This window comes from Trachypithecus francoisi, unplaced genomic scaffold, assembly GCF_009764315.1.
Source record: "Trachypithecus francoisi isolate TF-2019V2 unplaced genomic scaffold, Tfra_2.0 Lachesis_group7, whole genome shotgun sequence".
NCBI classification, from domain to species: Eukaryota; Metazoa; Chordata; class Mammalia; order Primates; family Cercopithecidae; genus Trachypithecus; species Trachypithecus francoisi.
Window position 1 is genome coordinate 2,240,585 of NW_022681472.1, and position 21,339 is coordinate 2,261,923.

The following is a 21,339-nucleotide window of genomic DNA, read 5'->3' on the forward strand; positions in this document are numbered from 1 at the left end:
AGATTCTTTCTTTCTACTGTGTTGTAAGTGATCCAAAAATAAGACTGCAAAGTTAGTCTACTCTAAATATATATAGTGAGTGAAACATGTTTCCTGTTGAAACTTGTTGATTTCCATATGTGGCTTGATAAATAAAAATTCATTCATAGGGTTAAATTGGGACATTGTTTATGATGAAGATTATCTATACATTGAAAACCCTGTTTTTGGCCTTAGGAAAAGTATTGATATTGGCAAGGGAGCATTTTCTTTTGCTTGCTCAACAAGTTGTCATTTTGAGTCTCCAGCCTGGTTTGGAATCATGCTAGCATTTTTCCATGCTATAAAATTTTGTGTATGCCATCTTAACCTTTCACTAATCTGGTTTTCCAGACTTCTTCAGCTCACTTTTATTTTCAAAAGGGTTCTAAGTTTTCCATTGGGTACCTCTTGCCTTGAGAAGCCTGTTGGAATGCACAAGCCCAGACTGCATTTCTCCTTATCTTTCTTGCAGCTTGCTACAGAGGGTGCGGGTCACAAGGCAGGCATCCATGCTCTGCTCAGCCCCTGGTGAAGATCTTCTGGGAAGGTGATCCTAGAATGCTGGGAAGGTGATCCTAGAATGGATCGCTGCTTATCATTCAGTACTTCTTATTTTTCTGACCAGATGGTAAATTTGTTTTTCCATTATAATATAGGGATGGAATAAACAAGTTCTTGGCTGGCAGATGGAATAAACAAGTTCTTGGGTTAGTAAAATTCCTTATGAAGTTGAAAAGAAATGGAAACTTTTGTGTTGTGAAAATGATTTGAAAGAGTAGCCTGTGGCCCGCATTCACTCTTCTGTCGTAGTACTGCACAGCCTCATTTCCACCAGTGTGCGGAAATCGCCATCTTTCTGAGTGCTGCCGCCTCGCAGCACATGCATGGCCTATTACCTGTCTTCCTCAGCTTCAAGGACAGCAATCCTTGGTTTTCTGCCTTCTGTGCTCGTTTCCCTGTATTCTTTGCACACTCTTGGCTGTGTGCTGCTTCAACATGGGCTCCTCAGGCTTCTGCCTATGCCTCTTTAGTTCTTGTTCTATGTGCTCTTCCTTGGTACTCGGTGACCTTCATGGCTGCTTCCGCCCAGCCTCTGTTCTGCTGGATCTCGCGGCCCTGCCCCGGTACACCTGCACTTGAGCGTCCTGCACACCTCAGACCCAGCATGCGCCCTGCCTTGCCTTGCCCTGCCCTGCCCTGTCCTGCCCTGCCCTGCCCGTTAACTCAGCAGTCTCTTTGGGCTTTCTCTAACATGTTTTTTGTTTTTTGTTTTCTTTTTTTTTTTGAGACGGAGTCTCACTCTGACGCCGGGGCTGGAGTGCAGTGGCCGGATCTCAGCTCACTGCAAGCTCCACCTCCCGGGTTCACGCCATTCTCCTGCCTCAGCCTCCCGAGTAGCTGGGACTACAGGCGCCCACCACCTCGCCCGGCTAGGTTTTTTTTTGTATTTTTTAGTAGAGACGGGGTTTCACAGTGTTCGCCAGGATGGTCTCCATCTCCTGACCTCGTGATCCGCCCGTCTCGGCCTCCCAAAGTGCTGGGATTACAGGCTTGAGCCACCGCGCCCGGCCTGTTTTTTGTTTTTGTTTTTGAGATGGAGTCTCGCTTTGTCACCCAGGCTAGAGTGCAGTGGCGCAATCTCTGCTCACTGCAACCTGTGCTTCCCATGTTCAAGGAATTCTTCCATCTCAGCCTCCTGAGTAGCTCGGATTACAGACGCTCGCCACCATAGCCAGCTAATTTTTTTGTATTTTTACAAAAAATACCAGCCTGGCTGGTCTCGAACTCCTGACCTCAGGTGATTCACCTGCCTCAGCCTCCCAAAGTGCAGGGATTACAGGCATGAGCCATCGCACCTGGACTGTCAGACATGTTTTCAATCCATCTGCTCCCCAGGTTCGGATGATGATTCCACTTCAGAGTCATCTCTCAAGCAGATCTCCTCATTTACCCTATTTGCTGCCACCTGTGCTCAGGCCCCTAGTCTCCTGTGCCAGGATTGCCCTGTCAGGCTCCACCTGGTCTCCCTGCCACCAGCCTTCCCTTGTGTTCACCCTGTCAGGATTATCATCCTAAAAGGCAAAACTGATACAATTACCCTCCTGTTTTAAGACGTTTTCATTGACTGTCCAGTGTCCATGGGACAAAGCTTCATTTCCTGTAAACTCTTTTACGTGACATTCTTTGTTACACACTCAGCCTAGCTGCCTTGGACTCATTTCTCACTGCCCCCTTTCGGTGACCCCCCACCTCCGTGTGCACAGCATGCAATATCTCCATGGGTCAAAGCCGTGGCTTTCATGGGATAAGCTGGGCACCAGGCCTAAGACATACACTTTTATCTCTTAATGATTTGTTTGTAACTATACTTCCAGCATCCTGTAGTTAATACAGTTAATTCCCCAAAATATAAGCAAATAAGAACTGCACAAAGAACTACAAAGGTATATAGGGCATCCCTGAGCCATGCCCAGTAATTTTAAAATGTTGCAACATGGCATCAGCATGCAGAAATGGCCCTCATCAGGCAGTGTTGGTTCTGGTCCACTTGGCCAGAGCTGAAGGCCTATGTGGGTTACTTCATCTGTGCTGCAGTTTTTTTATTCAGAAAGGGTGACTTTGTTAAACCTTGGGTTATTTCCACTTTTTAAATTTGGTATTGCTGTTTTCCCCTGCCTTGTCTGTTATTCCCATGTGAAATTCTCTCTCAGAGTGCTTTTTACTTTGTGTCTTTTAACTTTTGTGTCTTTTGTGTCTGATGCCCATGAGCCTTCCCAGCACTGGTGCTCTCTGGTCTTCTGCACACCTTTCAGGAGAGGCACTTCACGATAGCGATCACTCTATGTTTTTGTTACTACATTATCTATTTTAATCCTTAAGCTAATTTCTCTTCTTCTTTTTCTTCTCTTCCCTACCCATTTGTTGAAATGCCATGGGAAGATGGCAGCAAGACACAAACACCTCCTTGTGTCTAGGAGTTAGGAATTTGCCATGCTCCATTTGGACATTCCTTGTTCTGGCTCATCATAGGTTTTGCCTGTTTCCACCCAACTTAGGATAAATTAAAAGTTGTTCATTAGAATGTCCTTTATCGATAGTCATTATGGCAGGAGCTGGATTGATGTTGGAGTTTAAGAATCAAGGATAAAGTGACAGTGGGGACGCCCTGGACTCTGTCAGTTCATCAGTAAACATATTTTGAACTCTCTGTGCTACAGAGATTCAGTGTGTTGGCCTCGTGGTAGGGAGGCCAGATGCCCACGTGCTCCTGGCATTCCTTGGGATGGTTTAAAGGTAGGTTTAGGAGGATTATAGTGTCCACCCATAATTAGTAACTTGCTATTTTAACATTGGATTCTTGCAGTGTTTCCCAACACATTTGTTTCTCAGTTGATGCCATATTCATAAAAATAGAAATACTTAAATATCTATTTCTGTACTTTGTCATTAGCCATATGACCTTTTAAAAGTTTTCAGTGTGATTACTGGACTCCATTTTAATCCTATTTTCTGAGCCAAAATTATCATCTATAGTTGTATGAAATAAGGTGTTTTAAATGAAGAAGTTTTCAAGAAAGAAGAACTTGTATTCTGGGTACTCAGAGTGGAAGGCATGGCTGGTCATCAGTGTCAGTGTGTGTGTTGGGCGGTCCTGTATGTATGGCATTGTCCCATCTCAGCTCAGGCTGCCATCACAAAATCCCACAGACTGTGACATAAAGAGCAGACAGTTCTTTCTCACAGTGCCAGAGGCTGGTAGCCAGGGCGCAGCGTGGTGGGGTCCTAGTGAGAGCCCTCTTACTGGTTTTAGGCAGCCGCCTTCTTGCTGTGTGCTCACAGAGCCTTTCCCGTGTGTGTGCATGGAAAGAAGAAGTCCTCCGGTGCTGTCTCTTATGAGGAGACTAAGCCTGTCAGATCAGGCTACCCTTATGACCTCATTTAACCTCAGTTACTTCCTTGGAGCTCCCATCTCCAAATACAACCAGACTGAAGGTTAGGGATTCAACATAGGAATTTTGAGGGCACACCAACATTCAATCCTTAACACACCCCTGTTGTCTGGCTTATCTTCACTTAGGGATCTGTTGCTTTTCTAGAGCCTTTATATGCTTTATTCTTACTTGGAATTTCTTTTAGAATTGGACATTTCATTGCCCACTCACTTTCTATAGGAGAGAACAGGCTATTCCTACAGAATGAGTCACAGCGATATGCCCAGTGGGAGGTGGGGTCACTGTGACACTGTGACCCTGGAGGCAGAGGTGCTGAACTAGGCTTTGACTGCTCTCATCACTGGGGATTGTGAAAACATTCTGATCGCCTGGTCAGTATTGTCTACTTTTTTGTTTTTGGGTTTTTTTTAAGAGTTGGGTTTCAGATTTCTGTTTCATGCTTAGAATAATTGTGGCTTTTGGAGAAGAATATTTTAAACTGGGTGAAAAGGCAAAAAATGTGGAATCAAGAAGTGAAAGCACAATTGTTTACAGTTCAGTAAGCAGTTGTGGTAAAGAAATGTGTCTATTCATCATTGCCAGATGACTTAAAATTTTATGGGGGAGCATACGTTTTAAACAAAAATGAATTGTGCTGTTTATAGGATAAATGTGTGAATTTCTCCAGAATTCGTATTTTTAGGTATTATAATCAGGATCTCCTTCTTACAGCTTTATGAATTTTATCCTAAAGTTATCTGTGAAATGAACCTAATGGCATCTTATAAGATTTACTCAGAAATTAAAATTTTGGTTTACCAATCATTAATAACACAATCAATAATTTAACAGATATTCACTTACTGAATACTTATGGGAGCATATCAGTGCTGTGTGTTTGAGAATCATTGGTAAAATTAGGTGTAGTTGTAACTTCTCAAAAGAAAAAACAATATAAACAAGTAAATACAATTGAAGTTTTTAGTGCGTGTTAATGAAAAAATGGTACAATACAGTGAATAGATAAAATGTCATTTGGATTTGATTTTGGAATGTATTATTTGTATTTCTCTTTGGAGCATCATTTGAGTCATAGTTTAATTTGCATTCTCTGGGTACACGCAAAGTGCAGTTGAGGTGAAGGGGAGACGGGTCAGGAGCATCATGGTTAGCAGTGAAATCAAGACTGGAAACAGAGTCCCCACATGCTTTACATCAGTGTGTATTAGGATTCATTCATTTCTTACATATGTATTGGTACTGATCCAGGTGCAACACAGAGTTCATGGTTTAATAGATGGAATTGTTTACTTTTTAAAATCAGAGGTATAAACGATGTACAGTGATAACATAAAGAGAAATTATAAACTGCAGAGTGGAAAGGAAAATCATGCCCAGGGAGAAGCTCACCAGGGAGACAGTGATAGAACTGTCTTAATGGACAATTGCTTATTTTTCACCTTGTCGTATAAATAATTTTAAATTGCTTGAACGAAGCTATGGAATTTGAGGCTAGAGCAGTAAGAAGTAACAGGTAACAAAGGACTTTCCATACAATGGCAAGTAGTTTGGATTTAATCCAGTGGATAGCCACGGAAAAGTTCAAGTACAGGGCAGCTATCATTACATCTACAGTTAAGAATGCCATTCAGGTGGGCCTTATGAAGAGCAGGTTGGAAGAATCAGGTATTAAATTGGGGAGGTAAGTTAGTGCCAGACTATTATAATAAATAAGAGGCATCTCAATCTTAATATATTAAAAACTTACGTCTTGGTACCAGTATTCTCATAATACCTGCACCTCCCAGAAAAGAAGCACATTTGCCTAGAAATCTTTACTGTCTCAGTAAATATTAATTCTGTTCTTATTCTTGCTCAGGCCAAAAACACTGGGGTCATTCTTGTACTGTGTCTCATATTCACTCCTAGTCCATTAACAAGTCCTTATTGACTCTACCTTCAAAGAATATCTAGAATCTGACCATTTCTTACCTCTTCTGTCACTCCCTAAATCCCAGACACCATCATCCGTCCTGGATTGCTGCAGACCCTGCTAACTAGCTTCCCCACTTAATCCCTTGTCCTCTTCAGTCTGGTCTCAACACAGCTCATCATGTGACTTCCCTGCTGGCTTCCCATCACACCCAGAGGAAACACCCTGGTTCACATATCTGAAGATAGAAGACCTGTTTCTTCCCTGCTTCATCATTCTGAACTGATTTGATCTTCTTTTTCCCTGCCCAGGCTCCGGCCGACCACATTTAGTCCCAGGCAGAACATGAATGAGCTGTTCTCTAAAAAGCTGTAGTGAACTTTTGGGGAAAGCTAAGACTACTAATGGGTATGTTGGGGCCACCAGAATTATAGTCCTTTTTCTTTTGGCATTTGGAAGGCCTAAATGATCATAAGAATTATTACAGTCAAATCATTTGACCTAAGTCTGAGATATTCTTTTTTTTTCTTTTTTTTTTTGAGACGGAGTCTTGCTCTGTCGCCTGAGCTGGAGTGCAGTGGCCGGATCTCAGCTCACTGCAAGCTCCGCCTCCCGGGTTTACGCCATTCTCCTGCCTCAGCCTCCCAAGTAGCTGGGACTACAGGCGCCCACCACCTCGCCCGGCTGGTTTTTTTTTTTTTTTGTATTTTTTTTTTTTAGTAGAGACGGGGTTTCACCGTGTTAGTCAGGATGGTCTCGATCTCCTGACCTCGTGATCCACCCGTCTCGGCCTCCCAAAGTGCTGGGATTACAGGCTTGAGCCACCGCGCCTGGCCGAGATATTCTTATTTAAATGCAATCCTAAGACCCTGGTCAGATGTTGAATTTTGTTTATATAATTGTGCTAACGTAAATTTGTTGATTATTTGTTAACTCTTGGAGTCAGACCATGGCTGGAGCACAGAGATTTGGCATAGGTTATAGGATATACTATGAACATTAACCTTGACAATGAAAGTGGAATTACGTGGTATTAAAATTGTGTAGCATGTTGGGGAGGAAAAACGTAGAGCAGGGTATACGCCCTTCTTCATTTTACAATGCTAGGAGCCTCAAAATGCTATGAGAAGTCAGTAAAATAGGGCATAGAGTTTGTTAAAGATATTAAACTTCAAAAGTAACTAACAGAAACACCCCAAATAAAACCGTTTTAGTAATGGATACATGTATTATTTTGGGGAGAAAGCTATAAAATATTATTTCAAAAATAGTAAAATGTACACTGATTATATAGCACTGTAGTTTGGAGTGAGTGCAGCAAGATAAATAATTATCACAGCTGGTGGTAACCAGTGTCAGAGTGTTAAAGACAGAGGTCCTGTCCATATGGGAAGCAGATGGACTTTAAAACCCCCTGATGTCCATCCTTGACCCCTGGTACTTGCTCATGATTCTCTGTGTGTGTATGTGTGTGCGTCTGCACACTTACATGCATGCTGGGTGAACGTGAGAGGGAAAAGGAACAGTGGACAACTTGTTGATGAATTGACCTGAAGAAGACAAAAGTACCAATTAGAACATATGTTTTAGAGCAAGATAACTGGGTAGGCTAGCCTTTCGGGATATCTCTGAAGATAAAGAGAGACAGAGCAGTAATGTAGGAGGAAAATTCCAAATTACCATGTGATCAGTGTTTGGAAAATGGACAACTTAACATTAGTGGCAGCAGTTATGTTACGAAAAGTGTTTCTGTTAGAAAGACTTACAGATGTTCCTGCCCTCTATTGGAGAATAATTTCAGTATCTCTCCCCTCACACTAACTAGTTTCACTTTGTCCTTTCTTGTATAGTTATTTGTTATACTCATATATTCAATATAACCTACTTAGGAAGACTTGAGTTGACATGAGTATAATTGGACCCTGACTATCTGTATATTTCAACAACAAAAAAGGCATTTATCAATAGTCAGACATATTTTATTATTCTATCATTTGCTCAATTTATTGTTTTGTGTTTCTTTTTTTTCATTTTTTTTTTTCTTTTTTGAGAGACAGGGTCTCACTCTGTGAGTCAGGTACTTGACTAGGGAGGCCAGTTAGTACAGTGGTGTCATCATAGCTTACTATAACCTCAAATTCCTGGACTCAAGAGATCCTCCTGCCTCAGCCTCTCAAATAGCTGAAACTACAGTATACTCTACTGTGCCTGGCTAATTTTTATATTTTTATTTTTGTAAAGCTGTGGGGGGGGTCTCACTGTGCTGCTCAGGCTGGTCTCGAACTCCTGGCCTCAAGCTGTCCTCCCGCCCTGGCCTCCCAAAGTGCAGGAGTTACAGATGTGAGCCACCATGCTGAGTCATTTGCTCAGATTTGTGTGTGTGTGTGTGTGGCCTCTTGGTTGTTTAAAATGGAAGACTTTTCAAAGAGCAGTTAGCTGATTAAATAACGAATTCATGCAGTTGTTCAGCAAATGTTATTCTTTAAGTTAAATACTGTCCATTTTTAACTAAGAATTCTGTTTCATCTGCTAGGCATATGCATGGATAGAAATTACTGGATATCTTGGTGTGTCTTCATTGAATCTTTCTGTTCCTGTTTCTTAATTGTTTAACATCTTTGCTATTGTATATTAGTATTTGTGGTCACCATTTGATCTTTATGGTACTTTCTCTTTGATGATTAGCACTTGGCAAGTTATCCTCTTTTTCAGTGCAAATTCTGTTGAAACCCTCACTGTGTCCAGCCACAGCAATAGGCCTCAGAGTCCATTTCTCAACCTGAAGCATTATCTGTCTTTACGTTTTAAACAAGCCCTATGTCTTAGCATAATGAAGTAGGGGGGAAAAGCCCCATCACTCACAATTTCCTATGCTTAACTGGCATTTATCTGAGAGACATTTTGGTCCTTGACTTGTAAGGATACTTGATTACTGGTATTAGACCTGCCAGTCATCCTCTCTGTTCTTAAGAAAGTCACTTGAGCAACTAGCTTTATTTTTCAGTTTTCTTATCTGGCAGAAAGTGAGATTAATATGTTCCTTACCTATTTCATAGGGTTGTTGTGGATCAAATGAGAGAATGGCCTTGAAAATGCCTTGAAGAACTGATGGCAGTGACAGTGGCTGCCATCCTTGCATGGCCAGGCACTTCGTGGTACATTTGCTGTGTTTGCACCTGTGATTATAGTGCTCTTGGGTTAGCCACTACTGTGTCCATTTGAAACTGAGGACACTCGTATAAGACAGATAAAGTATTTGGGGATTTTCTTTTTTTTTTTTTTTTTTTTTTTTTTTTTTTTTTTGAGGCGGAGTCTCGCTCTGTCGCCCAGGCTGGAGTGCAGTGGCCGGATCTCAGCTCACTGCAAGCTCCGCCTCCCGGGTTTACGCCATTCTCCTGCCTCAGCCTCCCGAGTAGCTGGGACTACAGGCGCCCGCCACCTCGCCCGGGGATTTTCAAGGGAAGGAATAGTTGCTTCTGGCTGGGATTCAGAAAACACTTCCTGGACAAGGCGATATTTTGGCTGTCTTGTAGCAGTTATGGAAAATGTTGCCTGGTAGCACTAAAATGGCCTTTTATATACTCAACATCTAATTGCAAAGCATTGTTCTTTGTTTGTAAAATGAGTATATCCCCTGCTTGGATTAAAAGCTTGCTTCTGCCAGGCATGGTGGCTCACGCCTGTAATTCCAGCACTTTGAGAGGCTGAGGCAGGAAGATCACTTGGAGCCCAGGACTTCAAGACCAGCCTAGGCAACAAAGTGAGACCCTGTCTCTCCAAAAACATAAGAAAATCAGCTGGATGTTATGGTGGTGCGAGCCTGTCATCCCAGCTACTTGAGAGGCTGAGGTGGGAGGATCCCTTGAGCCCAGGTTATTGAGGCTGCAGTAAGCCAAGGTCACACCACTGTACTCCAGCCTGGGCGACAGAGCAAAACCCTGTCTCTAAAAATAAAATAAAAGCTTCCTTCAAGCACATTTTTAGTGTAAGTTGCCCCTTGCTTTTTTCTCTCTCAGACAAGGAGGAACTTACCCTGCTTTATTTTCTCCTAGGAAGGAAGGCCATGGAGGGTGTTTCGTAGAAAGAGCTTTAGAATGCTCGGTGGAAAGGATAGCCCTGTCCCTGACTTAGTGTCACAGCCATGGGAGCGCTGCTCAGTATTGCTTCCAAGGCCTATTTAGTCACCACATGAGCTGCTGTGTGCAGCACTGCAGTGGTAGCTAACATCATAAAATGTTACTCTGCAAGTTATTTGGTACTATAGATCTTGATCAAAATTCATAGTTACTAGAATATTGTCAAGATTTATCATAGAAATCTTCGAAGAAACTGTAGTCAGGCAGTATGATGCATCTTAGATACATAAGTATTTCTTCTGTAATACTATTTATGTATTTCTATAATAGCCTGCATTTATAAAATCTGTCAGGGTCTATGGGGACTTGAGCTGCCCAAGACAAGAATTAGTTTCTGAAGAGAACTTGTGCTGCTTGGACAGGCAGCTGAGCATGGCTGGGGGCTGCCACAGTGCCCAGAACCAAGAGCCTGTACTCAGCTGGCAGACTTGAACTTGAGCAGACCCTTGGTGCTTGAGAGCAGAAGTGGCCCTGGAGCCCTGACAGCTGCTGCTGTCAGTGGGGGAAAGGGGAGGCTTGAGGCCTGTGCAGTGCTGGGAATGAACCCTGAGTTGAGTATAGGTACAAGTTTTAAACATTCTTAAATTATGTCTCAAAATGCTCCTGTGGCCACTGTAGCTCCTAAATCTAGGGCTTTTCCCTTTGCTTCTGAAGACTCTAATTCTGCACAGATTGCTCTGGCTGCCCTGCTGAGGAAAAAAATTTTGTGGACTGAAGTGACCTCCACATTATCCTGATTTCTTTTCCAGTTTACCAATTGAAGATGAGCTACTTTTCATTCACAAAATGCCTGTTGTGGCGAAGCATCTGTGTGTTCACTTCTTAGTACCTTTCTTTACGAGTTGGTTTCATTGCTCTGTTCCCTCCCTAGAGTGACTAGCAGAAACTCGTTATATGCTGCTTGTACATTGTGCTTATTCATATCCTTCCCCCATTCTGTTTTCTTGCCTTAAGAAATAGTTGTCCAAGACAGTGCTCAGGGGAGGCAAGGTGACCCAGGGCCCAGTATATGGGCATGTGCCATGGACACCTAGATACAGAAAGGGATGAAAAATTGGGGGTTGAATGGGAAATGAATGAAGAAAAAGTGAGAGGGAGAAAGAAATAGAAACGCAATTAAACTGTACAATTAAAATCTTAGCACTGTCTAAATATTAATTTTTATTATTCACTATTAACCAGTTGGCTGAAGTGGTAGAGAAACTCACATTAGTGAGTATCTGTTATTAACAAGGCAGTATGTTGTACCCTTCATTTTTGTTGTTCTCAATTTATGTATTTTTTTTAGTTAAAAAGCACAGAGAGTAATAGAAACACATAAGCAGACTCACTGCCTAGAATTAGTAACACATGTCAATCCTTTGTCTTTTTTTTTTTGTTTCCCATACTTTTGTAACAGAAACAATATGACACATAAATTTGAAACCCTCCGGGTTCCCCTCCTAAGTCATACTCCTCTTTCTGTCTCCTTAGAGACAGTGGCTTTCATGATTTTTCTGTGAATCCTTCTATTTATATTTTTATACTTATCTTGTATTCATAAACAATATTGTATTGATTTCTGTGTTTTTTAAAATTACATTATAGGTGTCATACTCTGTATATCCTGTTTATCCCCTTTCATTTCTGGAGACCTCTTCATCTGATTCTTACACATCTAGTTCACTTCATTTTAAGTGCCGTATAGTGTTCTGTTGTATGAACACACCATGGTTTACCCATCTTACTGATTTATGCTGGGTGCAGTTTTCTACTCTTATAAACAACGCTGAGATGTGTATCCTTGTTTAGGTATACTGGTACATCTGACAGTTTCTGGGTACCTACCTAAGAATTCTGGGGTATGGGCTATGCACACTCTCAACTTCAGTTATCTCATTTAATCCGAACAAATCTTTCCTGGGGCAGGTGGCAGGATCTCCATTTTACACATAAGAGAATTGAAGTATTGAATGCCATGGAACTTGACCAACTTAATAAGGAAACCAGTACTTGAATCCAGATCAAATTCCACCCATTTCAATCTAGAGCTCTAATACCCAGCAGTCCACATAACTCTTCAACTGTTAGCCCTTCTGATCATTGGAACAGTTGCAGCCAGCTAGTAACATACATGATTTCAAAGCAGAGAATCAAAACATAATAAAGAGGAGGGTCCATCCTTAAGAAGAAGAAGAATCCACAGTGACCATACTCTCCTTGTGGTCATCAAAGGATTTGAGACTTGGAGTAAAAAGCGTGCTCCTTAAAATGATGGGTCTAAGGTTTCTATTTATACAGGCCTATTTTTTCATGACAGAAGACTGTTTATTTTATGTTGCTTAAAATCTGTTTATTAAATGCAACATGCAGGCCTATTTTGATTAAACAAAAGTGTTATAGTGAGCATGGTAGTGTCTCTGTTTTACTTTGCAAAATGTGGAGACTGTTTTCTCCAGGTGAAGAGTGCTATCTGCATGTGGATCTTTTTTTCATGACACTTTATTCACGCTTGAATCATCTGTCTTTTGATTTCATTTTTGCTTTGTTCTTTTCTTCAACTTCTAGGTAGAAAATCCGGTGTATTAACTGTGAAAATTTTAGAGCTGCACGAGGAATGTGCCATGCAAGTTGCCATGTGTGAGCAGTTATTGGGGCCACCAGCCACCAGCCCCTCCCGAAGTGTGACCCCCAGGCCTGGAGCTGGCCTGAAAGTTCTGTTCACCAAGGAGACTGCAGACTACCTTAGGAGCCGTCCCCAGGACACTGTCCGAATCTTCCCTCCCTGGTGAGTGCGTAGAACTGAATCCAGCAGTCGCCAACTGTGAGTCAGCCTCATAAGAAAAGACATTTTTATCAGGAACATTTTTGTCACTTTATCATAGAGCAATGCCAGAGGAAGAGAGCCAGGATTGGACGTGGGTTTTCTGTCAGAGAAGCACTGGATTGTCTCTGATGGCTCGTTTCCACTTCTGTCAGCAAATTTCTGATAATTTGGGGTGAGAGGGTTGAGGAAACAACTGTATTAAGATTCTTGCCCAAGGATGTGTTATAAGATCTGGCTGTTTTTGTTTTTATGTTTCTTAGAAAAATAATTTTGTTAACGGGCATTATGTGACAGCAGGATAACACATTAATTACATATTTCTTAGTCACTTGAGAGGGGAGAATAAAAAGCATGAATTAAGATATACTAATGTTTGAATTGCAGGAGCAAAAGCGGTCATTATTGGATCAGAAAGTATTTTAAAGGATACTATGTTTGCTCTCTTTTGCAGTGGGATATTGATTTTTAGCATGAATAGAAGAAGATCATACTACTTCTGAGGAAAAGTTTGAGCACCCTTGTTTTAAGAGCTAATTATTAATTTGTTGGTAATTTTTTATAAGTTTTCATTATGTATGAGGAAGGGCTATAGGATAAATTTTTATAAGTATTATTGCTAGATCAGAGAATATGTGCCTCTTTAATTTTAGCAGACTTTGTCAAATGGCACCATTTTACATTCCCACTAGCAATGCCTGAAGTGCCTTTTTCTTCTCCTTTACAAACCTACTCTACTGATCTAGACCAAGTTAAAAATTGGAAATATGATGTTTATCATTTTAATTTGTATTTCTCTTACATAAAATGGGCTTAGGCATATTTCTCCACGTTTAAGAATCATTTGTATTTCATTTTATGTCCATTGATAACTTTTGACCTTTCTTCTCTTAGACTCTTGGTCCTAGTGATTTCTACCAACTTTTTATAAATGATTAAAAAAAAAAAAAAGTAGCACCTTGTCAGTCATATACATTGCAGTTAGTTCATTCCCCATTTGTCATTTGACTTTTGATGGTTTTAGGGGGCAGGGGTTTGTTTTGTTGCTTTGTTTTTGATGAGCAGAAATTTTCTGTTTTTCTGTGGTTGATTTTACCCATCTTTTCTTCTGGGTTTTGTATCATTGATAGAAAGGTTTTCCTTACTATGAGGTATAAAAGTTATTCTATGTTTTATTCTAAGACTTTTATGGATTTAAAAAAATTTTACATTTAAGTCTTTTGACACTACTGGAATTTATCTTTATGTGTAATATGTGAGGTAGTGAATGCAATTTTATTTTTTTCCAAATGGCCACCAGGAGTCCCAATATTATTTATTGAACATTCTGTTTTTTCTTCATACGATTTTAATGCTGCCTTAATCATGTACTAAATACCTACATATATTTTGGGCTATTTGCTCTTTTAATGTAACTGTATTTGCACATGCTAGTATTATACTATTTCAATTACTATAGTTTTATATGGTGTTTTAATAACTGCTGGGACTACTCACATCTCATTAAGCTTAATTTTTAGAACTTTCCTCCTAATAATTGCTTCCTTTCTTTTTTGCTTTAAATATTTGCCTTTAACATTTATTTTCAAATATGCATTGTAAAAGTTAAAACAATTCAGAAATATATAACTTAGAAAGTGAATCCTCTTACCCCCACCTCTTTAATTAATCACACTCATTGTAGATGACCGCTGTTAACAATTTGGAGTATAATCTTCCAACATCTTTTTTAATTCTTAAATATTCAGTTATGTGTTTAACACATCCCAGTGACTATACATAATCTATATGTAAGTTATGTAGTCCTGCCTATTTTTCTATAATAACTTTAGGTTTAACTTACTGGATTAAAAACAGATTGATAGGTTTTTTAGGGTAGGTTAATCTCTGCATTCACGGAGTAGGGCTTTAAAGGTAGTGTCTGGCCAGGGTTCTGACGTGATGCTCCCCTCTCCGTGTTCATGGAGTACACAGCAGCACAGGACTTCTGTCAGCATCTCTCTTACCTTGAACCTGTCTTCCCTCCTTCAGAAATCAGTCCTCATTCAGATCTTCTCTGTTCACCCCTTGGTTTTACTCCCTTGTGGAATTTAGCTCTTTCATTAGTGTCTAAGTTCATTTGTGGTGGCAGAGCCTTTTATTATTATTTTTTTAAAAATCTCCTCCCTCCTCAGCTTTTTAAATTCTTTTTTTCTTTTTCTATTTTTTGTAGAGACAGAGTCTTGCTGTCTTGCCTAGGCTGCTCTCAAACTCCTGGCCTCAAGCAGTCCTCCCACATTGGCCTCCCAAAGTTCTGAGATTATAGGCCTGAGCCACTAGGCCTGGTCCCTTCTCAACTTCTGATTTTTTCGGCACACCTTTATATATTTTAAAATGCATTTATTAAATGACCTTGTTTTTTAAATACCTAAATATGATTATTTTCCTTCAGGGAAGATGTTTTAGAGGCTTTAAATGTAGGACATTTTCTTAGGCTTATGAGAAGTAAAATTAGAACAAGCTTATCTACAAAGATTTATATGACCCAGAATTTCTAAATCCCAGTGACTCCTTAGACTTTACAAGTAAATGAGTTATTATCATTAGACTTTGGAATGTTTGTAGGTCTGGATCTTACCAAACAACCCCTGGGTGTTACTCTCCACAGGAATGCCTGTGGGCTGTCAAGTGATTATTTGCCTGTATTCAGCATATAATACTTAAGAAAATAGAAGAGGCTGGGCGCGTTAGCTCACGCCTATAATCCCAGCAGTTTAGGAGGCCAAGGCAGGCGAATCATTTGAGGTCAGGAGTTCGAGACCAGACTGGCCAACATGGCGAAACCCCGTCTCTACTAAAAACACGGAAAGTAGCTGGGTGTGGGTGGTGCGTGCCTGTGGTCCCAGCTACTTGGGAGGGTAAGGTGAGAGAATCGCTTGAGCCCAGGAGATGGAGGTTGCAGGTAGCCAAGAGTGCACCACTGCATTCCAGCCTGGGTGACAGAGCAAGACCCTGTCTACAAAAAAATAAATAAATAAATAAATAATGCACAACAAAAAAAAACATCTCATACTTAATGAAAGAAAACCAAACTAATTTTTAAAGGACTAGTCTTTTTTTTTTTTTTTTTTATGGAAACTTGAGAAATCATAGTGAATATATTTTTCCTTGTAGGCTGGCTGTCCTTTTCCTACTAGCACCCTTCTGTGTTCATTTAAACTATTTTTTAACATGGGCACAGTTTTTTAAAAGAATCAATAGACTTTAGATGCTCCTATAGGTCCTGGAGTAATAAATGTGAGTTTAGGTACAGTGGCTGCTTACCCCGAGGTGCTCAAGAGCCCTCTGTAGATATTACCTGGTAAATTCTCATTGGATTCCAATGAGATGTAATGCAGCTTTGCCTCTGGCAATCTGAAAATAAAGATAGAAGTAAAATGTCTTGCCTCTAATTAATTGCATTATGAAATAGTCATAGAATTGTATAACAGTAACCAACTTATTAAAAAGTACATTAATCTATGTAATTTCAGACATATAAAAATAAAATAGTAAGATGAATCCCATGTCCCATAGTTTCAACATTTATTAACTAATGAATAAATAGCTTTTACTACTCAAGCAAACTGAAAGCTTTATAATGATTCCAAAGAAACATCTCACCACTTGAACACAGATATAGTAGAAAAAACAAATGAAGGAATTTACTATAATGATACTGGGGAGAGAGGAAGGTAGAAACCATCTGCCTGATTACATCCTGCCATGAAATCTAATGCCAGAATGAGGGTGGGTGAGAGGTTAAGTGTGTGAGAGTGTATCCAGGGACAACCAGGACACGTCTCATTCATTCAGAAGTATTTATTGGTATCCCCTAATACCAATACTTTGCTTCTCCACAGAATACACATCCCAGTATGCTGGAAGAGTGAAGTCTGACTTTCCCGATTGTCATGAGTATACCCTTCCATCAGTCCGTTCATATCGTCATCTTTTTAGTCACTACTTAGTGTTCCACCATATGAATATGTGGTAATTTGAACATCCCCTTATTTAGGATTGTTAAGGTTGCTTTCTATTTTTAGCTGTTTTAAACACTGCTTGGGTGAAATATTTATCATTATACCTCCCTTCTGATTTGGTTCTTAGACTGTTTCTAGAAGTAGAAATTCTTGGTCATAGAACACCAGTGGGTTTTGAGCCTTTTGATAATATGATTTCTCTAGTAACCTGTAAAGATTGAAGCTGTCTCAGCTGCTGCCAGTTTCTCATCACACCACACTCAACATTTTTTATGGCTGCACAGTGTGATATAATTTTTAAAACACTTTCCATATTCTCAGGATATGGTACATATTGGTTCTTTTACTATCATAAACAGCTATGTGGTAGATATTGTTATATATGTAGTTTGGTATGTACTTCAGATACTGTTTCAAAGTAGGTTTTAGGAACTGTTTTAGTATAGTAAAGGGTGTGTGTTTTGTTTTTGCTGTTGCTGCTTTGACTCCTTGGTATTAAGTCATCTGTAAACCTCATAGCAGAGTCCCTGCAGCTGGTCGCATTGAATATAGCCCACTTCATTTTACTGTGCTTTTTTGCTTTTATAGCACTTCACCCATGTTTCACTTTTTACAGATTGAAGGTTTGTCAACCCTGAATCCAACAAGTCTCTCAGTGCTATTTTTCTAACAGCATGTGCTCACCTCGTGTCTCTATATCACATTTGAATAATTATCCCAATATTTCAGTTTCTCATAATTATTATCTGTTATGGTGATCCGTGATGTGTGATCTTTGATATTGCTATTGTAATTATTTTGAAGTGCCATGAACCATGGCTGTATAGGATGGCAAACTTAATTGATAAATACTGTGTGTGCTCTAACTGCTCCATCAACCAGATGTTCCCCCATCTCACTTTCTATCCTCAGACCTCCCTATTCCATGAGACACAAGAATATTGAAATCTGGCCAGTTAATAACCCTAATATGCCCTCTAAGTGATCACATGAAAGGAAGAATTGCACATCTTTTACTTTAAACCAAAAGCTAGAAGTGATTAAGCTTAGTGAGGAAAGCATGTCAAAAGGCAAGGTAGGCTAAAAACTAGGCCTCTTGTGCCAGTTAGGCTTCTTGTGCCAGTTAGGTAAGTTATGAATGAAAAGGAAAAGTTCTTGAAGGAAACTAAAAGTGCTATTCCAGTGAGCATACAAATATTGAGAAAGCCTTATAGCTAATATGGAGAAAGTTTGAGTTGTCTGGATAGAAGGTCAAACAAACCATAACATTCTCTTAAACCGAAGCCTACTCCAGAGCAAGACTGTAACCCTCTACAGTTCTTTGAAGGCTGAGAGAGGTAAGGAAGCTTCGGAAGAAAAATTCGAAGCTGATTCATGAGAATCATGATCATGATTCATGAGAAGTTGATTCATGAGATTTAAGAAACTCCCCCATAATATAAAAGTACAAGATGAAGTAACAAGTGCTGACAGAGAAACTGCAGCAAATTATCCAGAAGATATAGCTAAGATCATTGATGAAGGTGGCTACACTAAACAGCAGATTTTCAGCGTAGATGAAACAGCCTTATATTCGAAGAACATACCACCTAGGACTTTCATAGCTGGAGAGGAAAAGTCAATGCCTGGCTTCAAAGCTTCCAAGGACAGGCTGACTCTTTTATTAAGGTCTAATACAGCTGGTGACTCTAAATTGAAGCCTGTGTTCATTTACCATCTTGAAAATTCTAGGGTCTTTAAGAATTATGCTAAATCTATTCTGCTATTCTGCTTGTGCTCTATAAATGGGACAATAAAACCTGGATGACAGTGCATCTGTTTACAGAATGGTTTACTGACTACTTTAAGCCAAACTGTTGAGATCTACTACTCAGGGAAAGAAAAAAAAGAAAATTTCTTTTAAAATACTACCCCTCATTGACAATGCACCTAGTCAGCCGAGAGCTCTAGATGTACAAGGAGATGAACGTTGTTTTCATGCCTGCTAACACAACATCCATTCTGCAGCCTGTGGATCAAGGGGTAACTTGGACTTTCAAGTCTTGCTGCCATAGATAATGATTCTTTTGTTTGTTTGTTTGTTTGAGGTGGAGTCTTGCTCTGTCGCCCAGGCTGGAGTACAGTGGAGAGATCTCAGCTCACTGCAACCTCCGCCTCCCAGGTTCAAGTGATTCTCCTGCCTCAGCCTGCTGAGTAGTTGGGATTACAGGTGTGTGCCACCATGCCCAGCTAATTTTTGTATTTTTAGTAGAGACAGGGGTTTCACCATGTTGGTCAGGCTGGTCTCGAACTCCTGACCTCATGATCCACCCAGTTCGGCCTCCCAAAGTGCTGGGATTACAGGCGTGAGTCACCGCGCCCGGCCACCTTTCAAGGGTCTGGGCAAAGTAAATTGAAAACCTTCCTGAAAGGATTCACCATTCTACCTCCCATTAAGAACATTCATGACTCATGGGAGGAGGTCAAAATATCAACATTATCAGGAGTATGGAAGAAGTTGATTCCAACCCTCAATAGTGACTTCAGGGGTTTAAGACTTCAGTGGAGGAAGTAACTGCAGATGTGGTGGAAAAAGCAAGAGAACTCAGAAGTAAAGCCTGAAGGTGGGACTGAATTGCTAGTCTCCTAACTTTAATGGATGAGGAGTTGGTTCTTATGAATGAGCAAAGAAACTGGTTTTGTTTGTTTGTTTGTTTGTTTGTTTTTGTTTTGTTTTGTTTGTTTGTTTTGAGACAAGAGTCTCGCTCTGTCAGCCAGGCTGAAGTACAGTGGCACAATCTTGGCTCACTACAACCTCCGCCTCCCAGGCTCAAGCAATTCTTCTGCCTTAGCCTCCCTAGTAGCTGGGATTACAAGCATGTGTCACCATGCCCGGCTAATTTTTGTATTTTTAGTGGAGATGGGGTTTCACCGTGTTGGCCATGCTGGTCTCGAACTCCTGACCTCAGGTAATCTGACCGCCTCGGCTTCCCAAAGTGCTGGTACTATAGGCGCGAGCCACCGCACCTCGCCAGAAACTGGTTTCTTTAGATGAAATATATTCCTGGTGAAGAGCTGTGAACATTGTTGAGAGGACAACAAATAATTTAGAGTATTCCATAAACTTAATTGATAAAGCAGCAGCAAGTTTGAGAGGTTTTACTGCAATTCTGAAAGAAGTTCCAGTAATACCATCAAACTATCTCATGCTACAGAGAAATCTTTCTAGAAAGAAAGAGTCAATTGATGCAGCAAACTTCATTGTTCTCTTTAAGAAATTGCCACAACCACTCCAGCCTTCACACACCACCACCACCATCAGTCAGTAGCAATCAACATCAAGGCAAGACCCTCTCTCAGCAAAAAGATTATGACTTACTGAAGGCTGCATTTTTTATCAATAAAGTGTTTTTGATTAAGGTATGCACTTTTTTTTAGATATAATGCTGTTGCACACCTTACAGGCTATAATATAGTGTAAACATAACTTTTATATGCAATGGGAAACAAAAATTCATGTGAATTGCTTTACTGTGATAATAACTTTATTGGAGTGGTCTGCAGCTATACTTCCAGTATCTCCAAGATATGCCTGTACTTTTTCTTATATTTATTTACTGGTGACAGTTTTTCTTTTTATAGTTATATCACTTAGAATAATAATTTTGTTATTTCCTTCCCAATACTAATGCTTCTTTATCTGATTAATGTCTTACTGCTTTGGCTAAAACATTCAAATCAAATTTTTTTTTACTACTGTATTCCCAATGCCTAGAATAATGGTTGAAACGTAGTAGGCACTCAGTACCTATGATTAATATTGTATTAAATCATCATGAAGATGTTGTCAGCCTTGTTTATCCTCTCTAATTGAATGAGATTTTGTTGATTTGTACATTCATTTAAAATGATTTACTGAATGTTTACTTAACTTACTCTTTAATAAGCCTTGTACTAGAATTCCTGGGAATACAACATTCAACATGAATGTCAAATTGTTTCTGCCCTTAAGGAGCTCACAGTGTGGTGGAAGAGAAAAGTAATATAAACAAGTTATAAAAGACCATTGTAGGCGTAGTAATAGATATCTGTACAGAGGGTGCAAGAGGATTGAGGAGGTAAGCACAACCAGTAGGTAGGTCAGTAGGGCTGGGTGGTTATGTATGTGAGTGTATGTGTGAGAGTGTGTGTATGTACCTGTGTTTATGTGTGTGTGTGCTGGGGAGAGTACAGACTGAGAGATGTGGTATCAGGGGTAGCTTCCTGAAATTGGTGATGCCCTATCTGAGCTAAAAGGGCTATGTTAGAAAGAAGCAGGGGAGGGACTATGACGGCATTTGGAGTAGAGGAGACCACATGAGTAAAGACCAAAAAGTCAGAATGGCCTAGTGTAAGACATATGCAGGGGTGTATATAGTGCTTTGTGTACAAAGTGGAAATTCTAAGGCAGTAGCAGCAGAAAATGAATCTGGAGAACCTCCCCGTGTGTAGTGTTAACAAGCTGAGATTTATAGGAGAGGCATGATGATCTGAT

The 21,339-nt window shown here is 40.1% G+C and overlaps 1 protein-coding gene across 6 annotated transcripts in view; it reads left to right on the top strand.

Annotated features, from left to right (window-relative positions):
- The window catches only part of SPIDR (scaffold protein involved in DNA repair), a 499,470-nt gene that overhangs the window by 181,056 nt on the left and 297,075 nt on the right, over positions 1–21,339 (top strand). For all 6 annotated transcript variants that reach the window (XM_033203530.1, XM_033203531.1, XM_033203528.1 and 3 more), the window contains one exon: positions 12,570–12,789. In XM_033203530.1, coding sequence (XP_033059421.1) covers positions 12,570–12,789 — 220 coding nt within the window. The remainder of the gene's footprint in view (positions 1–12,569; positions 12,790–21,339) is intronic.